Source organism: Oryzias latipes, chromosome 8 (assembly GCF_002234675.1).
Source record: "Oryzias latipes chromosome 8, ASM223467v1".
In the NCBI taxonomy this organism is placed as follows: domain Eukaryota; kingdom Metazoa; phylum Chordata; class Actinopteri; order Beloniformes; family Adrianichthyidae; genus Oryzias; species Oryzias latipes.
The window spans coordinates 6,744,077-6,758,712 of NC_019866.2; the positions used below are offsets into that span (position 1 = coordinate 6,744,077).

Below are 14,636 nucleotides of genomic sequence, written 5' to 3' on the forward strand. Positions count from 1 at the left end.
CCTAGTGTGTTGGAGTACAATACATTTTTTTTAAAGATGGTAATCTTCTCTTTCGAATTTGTTCTTTAAAAACAATTTATACCATTTTGGTTATAATCTTTTTGGGGCCATGCATTTTTTCCGGTTTGATTTTTCTCGTCAAATCGATAAGCACGTTATATTTTGTGCCACAAAGTGACCACAAGTTTAATTAATTCAAACAAAGTTTAGTAAACCCATATAGGCACTAAGTTTTTTAACAGTATTTTACAATATTTTTTCATTGACATGATATGTGTTTCTTGACCAAGCAAACCTTACTACTACCATCAATAGTAATAATAAATCGTCATAGGTTTTTGGTCCAACAAAACAGCATAGACAGATACACAAATTAGTTTCAGTAATCTTTTTTGACATGCATAAACATACATAAGTATAAAGAGGCTTATTTTACAAGGATTGAGGAAAAAAAATATGTCATATAAGAAGAGATTAAAAACAAACCCAATGAATCGTTTATTCCAGAGTTTTAATGAATTGTAGAAAGTCCCATATACATTTGTAGCAAGTCTGCTCTGCTTATCATAAAAGTAATTAAAAAAAGACAAGTATAAATGATTGTAATAAGAAAAAATATATATATATTTTTTTAAATAAATGAGCTTTACAGTTCATTTAAACATACGAAAATATGCTTGAGGTTTTGCCCCAGCCTGGGAAGTTAGTCTGCACTTTTGTACCTGAACGCACTGTGACGCAACTGCTTTCCTGAAATCTGATTGGATCAATCGACGCTGGGAATAGATACGCCATGTTGACATTTTCCGAAGCGACCACAAAATGTATTTTAGATATATATTTTATAATTAGTGTCAGGTTTCTCTGAAACTTTATTTTTAGACCTTGTATAATGTTGTTTTTAACGCTGTAAGAGAAATGTTGTAACATTAACATCAGTGCGGAGTTGTGGTCGCTCACTGTTAGCACTGATAGCCGTTAGCTTGTGTTCTTCTGTCACCGGCGGAGCCCCTCATCAAGCTGTTTACCGGTTTCCACTCAGCTTAATTCTCTCTTTTACAGACTGACAGTGTTCCACAGCAGACACAGTTTGATGGCGTACTCTGGAGCGATGGAAAGCGCCCCTATGGACGATCGTCCCGCGTCTCAGAGTTCAAGCAATTGCCTTCGAAGTCGACCATTCTCCAGCGAAAGAGACGCCCGAGTTCGGGTCGTGAAAGCAGAACTTCAGTCCAAACTGGGGCCCTACGAGCCCGTTCTGACCTACCTGCAGTCTCTCCTGGTGTGGGAGAGACCACTTCACAGCGCCCTGTTCTTTCTTGCTGTAAACACGGCGTTCTGGTGAGTTTGACAAATAAATACACTTTTTTAGAAATTTGTTTGTGATCATTTTCCTGTAAGATAAACTTTAAAACAGGTGAAAATGACAGCAAAGCAAGTAGATGACAGTAAAAGTGTTGCAATTGTCAGTAAAACATCAAACAGGTGGTTCAATAGCTCCAAAACTTGTTTGATTTGAGATATTAGTCCAGTATTTTTCACAAAGGATGTGTTTTGCAACAGACAGGCTTGAGAACTGTAACCTAGACTCTATTCTGTTGAAATATGGATGTTGTGAATTGCTAACTTAAAAATCAAAAGGTTAAATCCAAGATTTGAGCAGTAGCTTAACATTTTAAATGTCAAATATCAGGGTTAAAGTGTGCAGATCTGGCACAAGTTTGGGGTCTGTTAGTGTTCATTCTTGTTTAATCAGAAATCTCTGGAAAAATCTTGTTTATGAACACGTTTTTGACACATCATTTCTATTATTTTTGTTTTTTATCATGTACTCCATACTAAATATATCTTCGACCACGTTGAAAATGAATCTCTTAAATGATGAGTGTTTGGATTCTACATTGGAATAATAAAAGTAACCATGTTTCTTTAAAAACAAAAAGGGGTTTCCTTCCCAAAAAATATGCTCAAAAAACAACAAAAGGCTAATAGTTGTTGACCAGAAACGTCTTAATGGGATTAATCTGAGGATTGGCAGAATCCTGCAGCATTGTTGTTGCCAACAATTCTGTGAAAACCTGAGATCTGAAATTAGAGCAACAGAGACTCGTGTTTAGATCCCAGGCAGTCTTACTCAGCCAAAAACAAAGAGCAGTTTTTTCTGTTTTGTAGCTTAACAACTAGTTCTTTCAGTGGTTTTGTCGTTGATTCAAAACTTTATTTATGGGAAACCCCTCCTAACCAATGATCACTCCTTTTTTTTTTTTTTTACCATTAATTGAATTGTGCGCTTTTTTTTTCTTCTTTAAATTTGATTTAATTCTTTGCATAGTCTTAAGGAAACAGGCAGCTAAAGCGCTGTTATTTGCATGCTTCCGGTTCCAGGTTTTTTGCCTTTACATCGATGCGTCTGCTGTTCATCCTGGCCTCTTCGCTTGCTGTCCTTGTGTCTTTTGACACCTGGAGGAATAAAATCTGGCCAAGGATTAGAGGTGTGTTTTTCTCTTCAAATTGTGGTTCTTTATATTCAGAATGTCCTTTTTTTATGCTTGTTAAAATCTATGTTTACTAAATGCGCGAGTGGAACATCAATCGGCAAACGATAAAGAAAGAAAATGACCAAACTACAGTTTGGGGAACTTTGGAATCTTTCTAATCCACGTGTCTTCATACCTCTCAGTTGTAACGCTTTGTTTCTTTGCTCTTTACAGTCAGAAAACTGGATGAATCTGAAAATGAAAGGTGTGTTTCTGTTATTTCTTCTGCAGCATTCATTGTTCGCTAAAGTGCTTCAGTCCAACATGTCTGTTTCCGCAGCTGGGCCTTGGTGCAGCCCGGCATCCTAAGTGTACCAGAGCTTTGCCATCACCTGGCAGAGGCCTGGGTCAGCGGATCAGTTCTCATGTGCTTCATGGTTCAATTCAAACAACGAAACCCTGGCAATGTAAGGATTACCGCCCAGCACCATGTATTTAATCCTCTTATTCATGTGAACTGCTTCAGTTGATCCACCTGCATTCCCTCAATGAATATTACATGGGTGACGTGCTGTGCAGGCAGTGACTTCTATCTCTGTGTTCTTCTCTGGAGCAGTTCTGCGTTCTGACCTGCGGGTTGTTCACCTGTTTGGCCGTGGTTGGGTGCTACATTTCTGGATTGGTACTGTCCTACGCTGCATGTGAGTCCGAGCAGTTTTACCGGTCCTAACTACCGGTCACGCCCTGCTGCTACACTGTTGGCAGGAAACTCATTTTATGCCAAATGAAAAATATATGAGTGAAACCAGATCTGTGGGGCCCCGACACAAGGTTTGGCCTACGAAGTGATTAAAACAGGGAGGAGGAAGAGGAGGAGGAGGAGGAGGAGGAGAGGACAGGAATCTAAAGAGGTCAGGCGGACAGCAGGTTAATCTCCTAACCTGGAGCTGGTGTTAGACTGCAGAGGGCGGGCCAGTCCACAGCTGTCCGCCTGTCTGTATTCTCAAACCCAACATGTTTGTAGATCTTCATTGATTTTATAGAAAAAACAAAAGCAAAACACTTAAATATCACCATAAGTGTCATGACTTTCCTCCTCCCTCGTTGGCAGTGTTGGTCATCCTCCTGGCTCCTCTGGCAGCATACCATCGAGTCTTTCAGCATGCGTGCATGAAGTTGGAGCCAGTCCTGCAGCGGCTGGATTTCAGCATCCATGGATACATGATGTCAAAGCCCATCGATAATCAGTGTGAGTTTGACGCACACGTTTGTCTTTCAGATCTACGTTCACTGCATTGAACTGAAGTGACCCCATCTGACTGCTTCATTAAAAGCAGTTGATGCTTTACAATTTATGTTCTCCCTTTTAAAAAAAAAAGCATCTTTAAAGGTTTGTTTTGTTTGGACAAAGCTGGATATGGAAATCTGTTATTGCATTTACCAAAGCCGCCTTTTCTTTCACTGTTTCTAAGTTATCTAACGGCGGTGTACGTCTGTCTTTAGTCCTGCGAAGGTCCGTACGTGGTGCAGCCTCAGGTGAAGCCAGCGACAGCGAGGAAGAGTTAGCCGCTTTCTGCCCAACAGTAAGTCTGTTGGTTTCTATTGTCTGTCAGTGTTTGAGGCTGCTCTTGTGTAGGTTTTAGGCTATGTCAGCCCAAAGGAAAGGGATCCAATAATTTTTTTTTTCTTGACCAAATAAAAAAGACAGAGCTGAACTGCTGTGTACTAACTCTATGAAGAGACTGTTTGCTTTGATGAATGGCATGTGTGCTTTTCTGGACTACCTCATAGGACAGTGCAGGCAAATGGCAGATCTTTGACACCATTTCACAATGGTAGGATTTACACAGGGAAAAATGAGTTCGACAACAAACAGAAACTTGGAACGATCTATTAATCAACAAGTAGCAGCTTGTCTGCAAAGCCTCCTGTGTGCCAACTTTCTTTTTTTTAGGACAAAAAAAAGAAAATAAAAGAACCATAAATCTGTGTTTAGTATTTTAACGGAATCTCTTTGTTTCAGTTCGATGATGACGTTGTTGCTAAGGAGCTTGCTCTGACTGACTCTGAGCACTCGGATGCAGATGTGTCCTACACCGAGAACGGAACATTTAATCTTTCGCGTGGTCAGACCCCGCTCACTGAGGGTTCTGAGGGTAAGTTTGACAGAACAGTAGATTTACTTCTCCCCTTTTCCTGCTTTGCTATTTTCTCTGACATTATCTACTCGGGTTTTTGCTCAGATTTCGACAGACACAGCGACGGGGAAGAATCCTTCGCTCAAGATCTTCCAGATTTCCCATCCATAAACCCGGACGCCACTCTGATGGATGACGACGATGACACCAGCATTGGGCTACCTAGTCTAGGTCCATCTGGACTCACCAGCCACAGGGCTTCAGTGCTGGATGTGGATTCTCATCTGGACTCAGACCAGGAAGATCTAGACAGCGAACCTTCTCTAAGCAGCCTGCCGTTGGCCTCAAGTCTGACTGGAGATTTGGCGGGGGTCATTGCGAGCAACATGATCCAGGCTGCACTGAGTGGCGCGATGCAGCCTCGCCCTCACGTCACCCAGCGCAGACAAGGTCCCCCCAGGGCTGGGGCCCACCGCAGCTACCGCAAGCAGTCCAGCTCTGAGCTGGACACAGACTGGGACGGGGAGGACTTTGAAATGCTTGATCAGTCCGAACTGAACCAGATGGATCCCCTCGCAGGGGGAGGAGGGGCCGCTGCTGGAGGAGAAAGTCACGGATCAAACTTCTTATCAAGTCTAATGGGTAAACCACAGTGAGGCGCGTGCTGCTGGGGGCCCGTCTGCACGTGTGCAGCTTGATGGACAGTGCAGAATGATGGGAGCTGCGAACTTCTAAGGAAGGAGACTTTAGGTTCCAGCAGCCCGGCCTCTAAACGCCATCAGTTTATCACTGTGAAGTATTTTTCTCCTCAAAACTTTATCCTCGTGCTCTTCATCTCTAAAAGACAAAAAACAATCAGATGTAATGTAGGCTGAGCAATAGAAAACACAACAAAAAAAACATCTGATAAACCAGCATTTTTAAAAATTGTTCCATCCAATAATTAAAAACTTTCAATTTAGAAACATATTACACATTTTTTTTTAATTCAACAGGGATATCGAACATACACTAGGACGAAATACAACATTCCATTAGCTTGAACTGAGCCAGTTTGGTACTAACGTTGAAAATCAGCGTTTTAATGTCACAATGCAATAGATGGTAACCATTTGAGAACAAATTCTATACCTTTTCAGAAACTATTCATGGTGTGCCTCTGTCCTTGACTTGTTGGCATGACCTTTTGATAATGGATTTCTTTAATCAACTTCATTTCAGTGATTTTAAATGCTGATCAGAGCAGTAGATTTAATAAAAAAAACTGTTCATTCAAGATTGAATTTAAACTTTTCTGAGTTTTATTTTACTACTGACTGATAAACAAACCCGCAGAATCTTGTTGGAGCCAATTGATGGTACATACGTGTGTTGCAAGTTTGACCGTAATCCCTAAGAAAAGAGGCGCTTCTTTTTTATTTTAGGATTTTTTTCTTCTTCATTATTTTGCACTAATTCTCAGCTTTGTGTGTATTCTTTTTGGAGAAAAAAGATCTAAAAAAAAAATCCTTCAATATTTTTTCTGTCATGTTTTTAGGCGGCCCGAGCTTTTTTTTTAAAAGATGGAATAGAAATGTTCAGCTTCTGATATAAAAACTGTTTACAACTAGAATAAATAAAATATAGGTCTCCTTTTTTATTTTGAAATTTAAAGTGACTTTTGTTCTGGTGGTCTATACATGGTTGAACCATGTCAGAATGTCAGTGTAGAACTTGAAAGAGGGAAAAATATTGAAACAATTTCAAGTATTATTAAGGCAATCAAGATTTTTCAAGTGGAAGACATGTTGCTCTCTGTTGTTTTTAAAATACTTGCTTAAAATATGGTGTAATGTTTGCTGGATCCATCTTTGGTTGAAGGACATAAGTTGTGCACTGGCTGAAATTTGCAGACATTTTAAGAATAATTAGTTTCGATTGGTTTATTTTGGTATAAATATTTTTCCTCTCAAGCTGATCTGTAAAGTCATTTCCTTGGTGGTAAGTCATACATTTTATGTGAACAGTATTGTATTTTCTTCTCAAATGTATCTGGTTTTGATATGTTTCGGAGTGAAAATTGTATTGAATAAAAATGTTTGCAGTTATTTCTGACTTTTGCTGTATATAAAAATACTTTGTAGCTGAATTATTGAAATTCTGTCAACTAACCATTTTTATGGGTTTATGAGTGAACTGGAAAGGAGAAAAAGAAACCATAAAATAATGATTTTAATCTAGGAACCTTTTTAAAACTACACTCTTCCTGTAGATTTTCTTTATTTAAAATCACGTTTCGTTGATATCCGTCCCAACGTCAACTTAAAAAAAATTTGACAGTGGTAGGCGCCACCCACTTAAAACCTAAACAAGGGTAGATCGGAAACAAGCTGACACCTGCAATGACAGAGGTCTCACTTCGCCTGAATTTGAAAGCGCATAAAATCAAAAGATAGTCCGCAAAAATTGTAAGTGTATTATTTTGAGACTCAAACACTGTACAAGATGATACCTTTGTGTTATCAAATAAGTTTCCCCACAAAATTATAGCTATAATTTCATTTACATTAAAGTAGTTTTTTGCTTAAGCTAAGCATCTTTATATATAGTCGATCATCTCCATGACGCAAAATTCGCGCGAAACTTGATCGAGGAAGCTAAAGAGAAGCCAGCGTCGTTAAAGATGAGCAAAAAGGATAACGGTAGGGCGAAAGTAATTAAAACGCTTTGGATGTTTTCGATTTGGTTAGGTTGGTGGATTACTGAACTAACTAGTTTAGTCGAAGCTCAGGAAATAGGTTAGAAAGCCTAGCTAACTTAGCCGACGCGTTAGCTAAACTTTCGCTAGTACTGTATATGATTCGTTTTTTGGCACAAACCACTGTTTTAGTTTTTTTTTTCCTTTTTCTTTTGCCTTTTCGTGGTGGAAGAATACATCCAGCTCCTTCAGGAGATACCTGCTTATAATTGTTACATTATATGGAATAACTGTGGAAAAAAAGTTTCGTATAAAGAAGTGTTTCTTGAGAGATACGATTTATTTCAGCAAGACATAGCATTAAGTTAACCTAAGAATAGCTTCCCTGAGTATTATAGGTATAGCAAGTATAATAATAGACCACGTAGCTGTAGCGTACTAGGAAGTATACAAACTGAATACATCTGTATTGAAACATTTTAGGTTTAAAGTATATAGGAAACATTTTAAAAAGTAAACTTCAAGTATACTACCCTTAAATTTACTATTTTTTGCCATCACCTTTACCAAGAATTAAAAGTAAGTTCATTTATGTTTTATTTTTTCCATCATCTGAAGTTTTATATTATATTTAGTAATTTGCCAAATTTTATCATTTTCTCGTGTGTTCAAAAAATGTGAAATACTTAATTAAATCTTTATTTAATCTACTATTTCAACATAAAACATTTGGTCTGCTATTCTAGCCACCTGACCCATCTGTGTTCATCCCCTTAGCAAAATGTAATCTATTTAAGTGTACTACAAGTTACTTGTCCTAAAAAGGAGGCAGTTGAAGTTTACTTTTTATTTACTATCTATATATTTTTTCAATTTAAAATGTTCCAATTTAATCTGAAGAAGTATTTAAGTTATTGTACTCTCTAAATTACATGTACATAGCCTACTTGCTAGACTTAAACTGAATTTCCTTTTAGTTCTTACATATCTTCAGTTCCCAGCATTCATAAATGCAACTTTGCTTGAAATGCTGATTTCCTGTATTCTGTAAGGTCTGTTTTTTGATGATGGGTCTTAAGTAAAGTTTGTAGGATGGGAAAGCCTCCGTGATGTTGTGGTTTCTTTTTTTGTCCTGTCCAGGTGCGACACTCATCCTTGCCTACCTGAATGAGAAGAACCGGCCCTACAGCGCGCAGGATGTCTTCTGTAACTTGCAGAAGCAGCATGGTTTGGGGAAAACGGTGAGGAGGTGCTCCCATACATTTAGCTCCTGCTGTGTGTTTGCTTTTTGCCTAATGATGGACTGCATCTATTCGCTGTCAGGCTGTGGTCAAGGCCATGGAGCTCCTGGCTCTGGAGGGGAAGATCAAGGAGAAAACCTACGGGAAGCAAAAGATCTACTTCGCAGATCAGGTTGGTTTTCTCTTCAGGGAATGCTTTGAGTTTTGTAAAAAGTTTGCAGAGTGCAACCATCTCTGCCCATCTTTCCCACAGTCTCAGTTCAAAGACGTGAACGATGCAGACCTGAAGGCAATGGATCATGAGATCTCGGCTCTCTGTGCAGAGGTTCAGTCCGTCACACAAAGCTGCAGGGAGTTAGACGCAGGTGTTGATTCAGGACCCTGGGTGTATTTCTTTGAAGTTTTCTCACTTTACATTTACTTGTGATGTGTTTTAACAGAGCTGAAGGAGCTGAACAGTTCCCTCACAACAGAAGAAATGGTCGCCGAGATCCAGCAGCTGAAAACCGAATGCTCTGGGTACAGAGAGCGTTTGGAGAAGATCAAGTCGGCATCAAATCACGTCACACCCGAGGAGAAGGAGAAGGTACAAACCAAAGAAACTCCACGTCAACCCAAGACCCTCATGCATGTTTCCTCTACAGTCAAAGTCGTTTGCTTACAGGTTTACAAGGAGAGGGATGTTTACGTTAAAGAGTGGAGGAAGAGGAAGAGACTGGTAGGACATTGTTAATAAAAAAAGCATCGTCTTAAAGACATTTTTTATTAGGATAATGCAGCACAGAAAGGTTTTCCTTGGTTTCCATCAGGCTTCAGACATGATGGATGCAATCCTGGAGGGATATCCAAAGAGCAAAAAGGAATTCCTGGTAGGTAAACCGTCCAAAGATCTACTTTTTCAAGCCCTGAGGGCTCTAACTCTGTTTTTTTACAGGATGAAGTTGGAGTGGAGACTGATGAAGACTGTAAGGTGGTTTTTCCAAATACCTGAGCAAAAGGATGGATTGTGAAGCTACTAAACTAGGAAAACAAATCTGATGTTTAATTTATAAATGTGGTTTTTGAATAAATAGTACATGTTTACTCAACATTAGAATAAAAACAAGCCAATGTTATGGCATTTTTTAGTTGAAAATGAAAATAAAAACAACTATTTGTAGCACTTATGTGTCACTTTTCAGTTACGTTTTCGTGTTTCCATTTGAAAATGTGGCAAATTAAAAAAGGTTTGAATGTCCAGAAAGTTTAAGTCATTTGGTTCTAAAAGGGAGAACATGGTATTCTTCGCTTTTAGGTATAGACCAAACTGGGAAAAATGAACCCTCAGCTGAGCCGACGTCATGCTTAGGACGACGTTTTAATGCCTGAACCCGAGATTTAAGTTTTCAAAAGCTTTGTTACAAACTGCTGCTATAGCATTTTATGCCTTTTTCTCTCCATTTCATCCATTTGGAAGTGTCAATTTACTGGCCATAGAAAGCACAATTCAACAAGACAAACGGATATTTTAATAAAATGCAGACATATTCAAATATCCCACCAACACAAATGTAATCAGACTTTTTGTAAAGTTGCTTTATTGCTTTGTGATTATACAATATAACTGAAGTGGCCACAGATTTTAACTTAAAAATATCTGAAACAAAATTGATTAAAATTTCTTATTTTTTGTGGGGGGGAAAAAAAACACTTAAAACCGGGAACTTACGAAATGATTTTAATGAAACGTCTGCAAACGGAATAATGAAAAGAAGGCAATTATAACCCAAATGGGTTGTATAAAACACATTCTGATCTGCTCAGAAATAAGGCTGAAAAATCCCTCGGTGATGAATTGTGGGGCATTTTTATCTGTTTTGTCCCAATTCAATTCACTATAATGAAGGTTTTTTTTCATTGGTTTGTCAAAACTACATTTAAAATGTGAATTATTTCACATTAAAGTATTTTTTTAAAGGAAATCATGGGGAAGTGTCCCATGGCGTGCACTAAAAGCGCACATAAAAGCCTGCGATGACAAAGTAGTCAAACACTTTCACAACTCCGGAGTGATTCTGTGCTCCGAGCCTCAAACTCAGGCGTAACATGCGCATTCTCCACATGCAATAGTCCTCCACGTGCAGCAGAAACCACCGTTAAACAGTTTGGTGTGGACCATTAAAAAAACAAAGCTGGGGGCATGAAGACACAACTAGCTGCTTGCTACAATATTTGGCAGCATGTTGGGATCAACGCGGACATTTCCTCTAAAAACAAATGCTGCATTTCAGCTTATGAAAAGCTCAGAAACTACTTTCTTTCGCCGCTCGGTCAAACACACCTGGTCATCTCCGCTCCAACCTCCACGAGGCTTCTTGAAGGGGGAATCCTCCGGCAGCCCTGGAGTCCCGGAGGAGCTAGAGTGGGAATAACTGCAGCACAGCCTCGCTGAAAACGTTTTTTTTAGTCATCTTGAGAGTCTGTTTTGGGGAGTTAAAGTCTCTTTGATCAGTAAAGCTGAACATTAATCTGCCGCAGGACGCCAACAACAAACTCCCGCAACGTCTACAAAAAAAAAGAAGAAAGAAATAGGAAAGTCTGAATAAAGACTCATTAGTTTTGTCTGTTTTCTACGACGCAGTATTAGGGCCACCATAAAACATTTACGAGAATAAAGTTGGTGAATTAGGAAGAAAATAGTTGCTTTTTCTAAAATACAGGCTGATTGTGTAAGCTTCTGACTAAATCCATCAATCACTTATGCCGATGCCATAAGGTTTTAGTTGAACATAGGAATCCATGTGCTATAATGCAGCTTTACTGTCGACGGCGTCAACGGTTCGCCCGCTAGAAATCTACACCTTATGGGTCAAGAATCTTTGAAGAGGCCCAGTTTCCTGCACAATGTCCTTCTAGTTCTAATAAAACGATGTTGAATCACTAAAAGACTTCCTTATTTGCTGAAGTAAATGTGCTCTACGTCTCTGAAACAAGATTTTGTTGCTTTTTGCTTATATTTTTCTTGGTAACAGACTTTAGCCTCATAAATTTATGACTACAATCTTGTAAACTTAATATATCTATTTTTTAAATAACAATTTGACTCTTTTACTTGTGATTTTATGACTTTTCTCTTCATTTTACCACTTTATGCTCGTAAATGTCTTTATTTGTTTGTTTTGATGGTGGCCCCAATACTCTGTCGTAGTTTTCTAAGCACAAACGCTAAAAAAGCAATATTTGGTACCTGTGGTTTGCAGTGCTCTTCAATCCAGCTAAAAACACAAGCAGACAGTTCTTCGAAGCTGCTGACTGAGACGGAGTTGCTGAAGGACACAAACAGGGAGTCCATGATGCTCTGAAAGATGTCAAACTTGACCTGGTCAGACACCTGATCCTCTCCCTGTTGTGGATTGCTCTGATGAGCCTTTACTATGTGCTCATAGTTCCTTCAAAAAAACAAAACAGACAGTATTTATACCACTAAAGGTTGACAGCAGTTATGAATTTAACAGTTTACTTCAGTTTCTATTAGATTATTGAAGCTAAAAAGGTCCTGGAGAAGAAGAAAAAACAAACTATGATACAAAAATGATGTTTTTTTCAACAAAACTTTACATTAGAAAAGGGGCAAGAACTTAAAAAAAATCAAAATCTCTTAATGCAAAAAAAACAACAACTATATTTTTAATCCAAATAAAGGCAGAGTGTTGACAAACTATGAGGAAGACTTAAGTAGGAAAAGGTGGTATGTCATTATAAGCTGCTCTCACGTTTTCATTATCTTAAGTGCCATAACTTCTTTCCTCAGGACAGAGACTTCCTCCTCTTGCTTCTTCTTTTCTTTATGAAGAAAATGAATGTAGTCAATAGCTAAAAAAAAAAAAAAGAATCAGAGCATTGTCAGTTAGTTTCTTCATACTGCTTTTTATGGTTTTTGCATCTATTTTGTGACCATAAAGGTAACTGAAACTAGATCGTGTTATCAGTTTTTAAATGTGTTTAGTGGAAACTACCATCTCACATTTACCTGACTGTCTGAAAATAACCTCACTTTTAGCATTACAGGTGTTTCAAATATAAAAAGAATAAATACTTTTACAAATGTAAAAGAACAAATGTTATCATCCCACTATTTCAATAGGTTTTGAGTAAATCTTACTTTTCTGCAGGATTGTAGCTTTGCTGATCTTCTGTGCTCCTACGGCAAACTCAGACTGCTGTTGACAGGTTGGAACAATTGACTGAAGATCATCATAACCTTTCTGAAATAAAAGTAAAGAAATATATACGAGATCAGATATCTGGAATTTTAAAGACAGTGACGCGATTCTTCTGCGGTCTCACCTTGATGGCATCTCTGCGCTTTTGCTCAGCTTGTGTGTGCGCTTGTCTCCTTCTGTCTTTATACGAGTCTTTAAGCGACGTCTCGTGTCTGTAGTCGCTGTCCTCATCATCTATTTTGGAATAAATTAAACTATTGTGACCCGACTCTGTTTTTGTGCTGTCGATCAAATTATAAAAAGCATTTCAATAAATACAAGAGTCAAATCTCAAAGTGGCCTCATGGTTCTATTGGGATGTTAGCATGTTTTTATAAACATTTCTCACCAAGAAAAAGTATATTAAATACTTTTAACCAAAGAATTTAGTCTTCCAGAAAAGGGTAGATAGCACAATTGTGGATTGAAAAGAAAAACAATAAAGTAATTTCCTATTATTTTCATTTATGATGACAGAGTAAAACTTTTGATTGATATCAAAACAGACTGGATGTCGATTTAAAAGACTCTAAAGCTACCAGTATTTGGTACTGAAGAGGCACTTGTTGACCCGATGCTGTTTGCTCTGGACACCACACTTCCTTTTCTGGCTGTTTCAATATAGAAACCTGCAAATATAAGCATAAATGTTTAGAAATATGACAAAAATAAGACATAAACAAAAAGAAAACCAATCCGAAAAAGTTGTTTTCTCACAGGCAGGATTTGATTTAAAAACAAAACCCAAAAACTACTCACTTTGGTCAAAGCCACCATCGCTGAAAGCACCATCTGTCTGCGCAGCCATCATAAAGAAGCAGGAGAAATGGACAAAAAGCGGTGGGTTTACCATTATAGACCAAAAAAAGAAAAGAAAGTGTGCTGTTCTAAATACTTTGATTACAAAGACCAGAACACCCACTGAGGATTGTCCTGGTTTAACACATTCAAGCAGGGAGAACACAACTCGTTCGATCGCAATTTAGTTAAAATTTAGGACAACAACAAAAGAACAGGTAAACTTCACAATTAGTGATTTTCTAGTGGCTCCCTCTTGAATGGTACTTTCAGCATCAAAGTTAAGCTGACATATAAAAAAATACAATTAATCTACTGTAAAGTCAAGATTCAAAGGTTTTTTAACATCAAAAATATCTCTTAAAATTTTACTTAGTGGCACTGGTACCAAACCTGACAAAACAAACTACATGCATTAGCTTAAATGTAAAGGCAGACTACTAGTACTTCTTCGTTATGAAATCTTGACAGAAACCAAATTTTCATTTTCCTACCGTCATTGTACACACAATGAAACCGACTCTCTCTCCGTTCTTTTGTTTAGATATCTACGGTTTTGCTGACCCAAGTGTATTTTTTTCATGTGCATGAAGACTTTTTAAAAACTGAATTAACCCGAGTTTTCCGGTAGCTTTGTTTACTTAGCTAGCTTGCTTTGCTAAGCACTTCAATGTTGCTTAACGTCACTAAGCTAGTTAGCCGCGAGGCTATTATCAAAGCACCGTTTCCACTTTACTTCCGCGTTTTGACAGCCGAGTCAGTTATAACTGCCGCCCCCAACAACACAGACCAAGTAATTATTTAAAAAAGTAAAGTTTGTGATAAGTTAAAATCTGGTTCATAAGAGTGACTTACTTTCCAGTGTTCCTCTGGGGATGTAGGATCCGTCATTTTGGAAGGCTGAAAAAACTAATAGTGGTGTCGCATTCACGTGTCACTCGTAAATTAAACTGCTTTGTTAGGAATGAGATGCGTTCATATTTCAAACCATCAACATTTAAATAATACTTTAACTATAAATATAAATACTTTATATATGTATGTGTTTTGTATACAAGTAGTTT

The 14,636-nt window shown here is 38.1% G+C and overlaps 3 protein-coding genes across 5 annotated transcripts; 2 read left to right on the forward strand and 1 right to left on the reverse strand.

Annotated features, from left to right (window-relative positions):
• Window positions 1–742: 742 nt before the first annotated feature.
• Window positions 743–6,702, forward strand: retreg3 (reticulophagy regulator family member 3). Of its 2 annotated transcripts, XM_011477972.3 has the most exons (10): window positions 743–824; window positions 1,063–1,341; window positions 2,386–2,492; window positions 2,712–2,742; window positions 2,818–2,944; window positions 3,094–3,178; window positions 3,589–3,726; window positions 3,981–4,060; window positions 4,501–4,633; window positions 4,721–6,702. In XM_011477972.3, the coding sequence occupies exons 2-10, from the start codon at window positions 1,094–1,096 to the stop codon at window positions 5,269–5,271; spliced, it is 1,500 nt and encodes a 499-aa protein (XP_011476274.1). In that variant the 5' UTR covers window positions 743–824; window positions 1,063–1,093; the 3' UTR covers window positions 5,272–6,702. The 2 variants fall into 2 exon arrangements, with proteins under 2 accessions (XP_011476274.1, XP_004071623.1); XM_004071575.4 differs by having other exon boundaries at window positions 760–1,341.
• A 488-nt stretch (window positions 6,703–7,190) lies between these two features.
• On the forward strand, window positions 7,191–9,695 carry psmc3ip (PSMC3 interacting protein). Its single transcript, XM_004071311.3, has 8 exons — window positions 7,191–7,296; window positions 8,433–8,533; window positions 8,616–8,705; window positions 8,787–8,898; window positions 8,974–9,119; window positions 9,198–9,251; window positions 9,343–9,402; window positions 9,468–9,695. Exons 1-8 carry the CDS (start codon window positions 7,278–7,280, stop codon window positions 9,522–9,524), a joined length of 639 nt encoding a protein of 212 aa, XP_004071359.1. The 5' UTR covers window positions 7,191–7,277; the 3' UTR covers window positions 9,525–9,695.
• A 405-nt stretch (window positions 9,696–10,100) lies between these two features.
• On the reverse strand, window positions 10,101–14,566 carry mlx (MLX, MAX dimerization protein). Of its 2 annotated transcripts, none has more exons than XM_023957437.1 (8): window positions 14,428–14,566; window positions 13,534–13,570; window positions 13,314–13,403; window positions 12,860–12,969; window positions 12,675–12,777; window positions 12,286–12,385; window positions 11,760–11,961; window positions 10,101–11,077 (listed from the first exon to the last, which is right to left on the reverse strand). In XM_023957437.1, exons 1-8 carry the CDS (start codon window positions 14,461–14,463, stop codon window positions 11,021–11,023), a joined length of 735 nt encoding a protein of 244 aa, XP_023813205.1. In that variant the 5' UTR covers window positions 14,464–14,566; the 3' UTR covers window positions 10,101–11,020. The 2 variants fall into 2 exon arrangements, with proteins under 2 accessions (XP_023813205.1, XP_023813206.1); XM_023957438.1 differs by lacking the exon at window positions 14,428–14,566 and adding an exon at window positions 14,067–14,377.
• Window positions 14,567–14,636: the final 70 nt, after the last annotated feature.

Bases quoted from the DNA above. Each gene is read 5' to 3' on its own strand.
- retreg3 (XM_011477972.3), top strand. From the start codon at position 1,094: ATGGCGTACTCTGGAGCGATGGAAAGCGCCCCTATGGACGATCGTCCC. The intron at 2,493-2,711 runs GTGTGTTTTTCT...TGCTCTTTACAG, and splicing joins AATCTGGCCAAGGATTAGAG to TCAGAAAACTGGATGAATCT. The intron at 3,727-3,980 runs GTGAGTTTGACG...GTCTGTCTTTAG, and splicing joins AAAGCCCATCGATAATCAGT to TCCTGCGAAGGTCCGTACGT.
- psmc3ip (XM_004071311.3), top strand. The intron at 9,120-9,197 runs GTACAAACCAAA...GTTTGCTTACAG, and splicing joins CACCCGAGGAGAAGGAGAAG to GTTTACAAGGAGAGGGATGT. The intron at 9,403-9,467 runs GTAGGTAAACCG...GTTTTTTTACAG, and splicing joins AGAGCAAAAAGGAATTCCTG to GATGAAGTTGGAGTGGAGAC.
- mlx (XM_023957437.1), bottom strand. From the start codon at position 14,463: ATGACGGATCCTACATCCCCAGAGGAACACTGGAAA. The intron at 13,404-13,533 runs GTGAGTAGTTTT...TTATATTTGCAG, and splicing joins CGATGGTGGCTTTGACCAAA to GTTTCTATATTGAAACAGCC. The intron at 12,970-13,313 runs GTAGCTTTAGAG...ATTCCAAAATAG, and splicing joins CTCTTCAGTACCAAATACTG to ATGATGAGGACAGCGACTAC.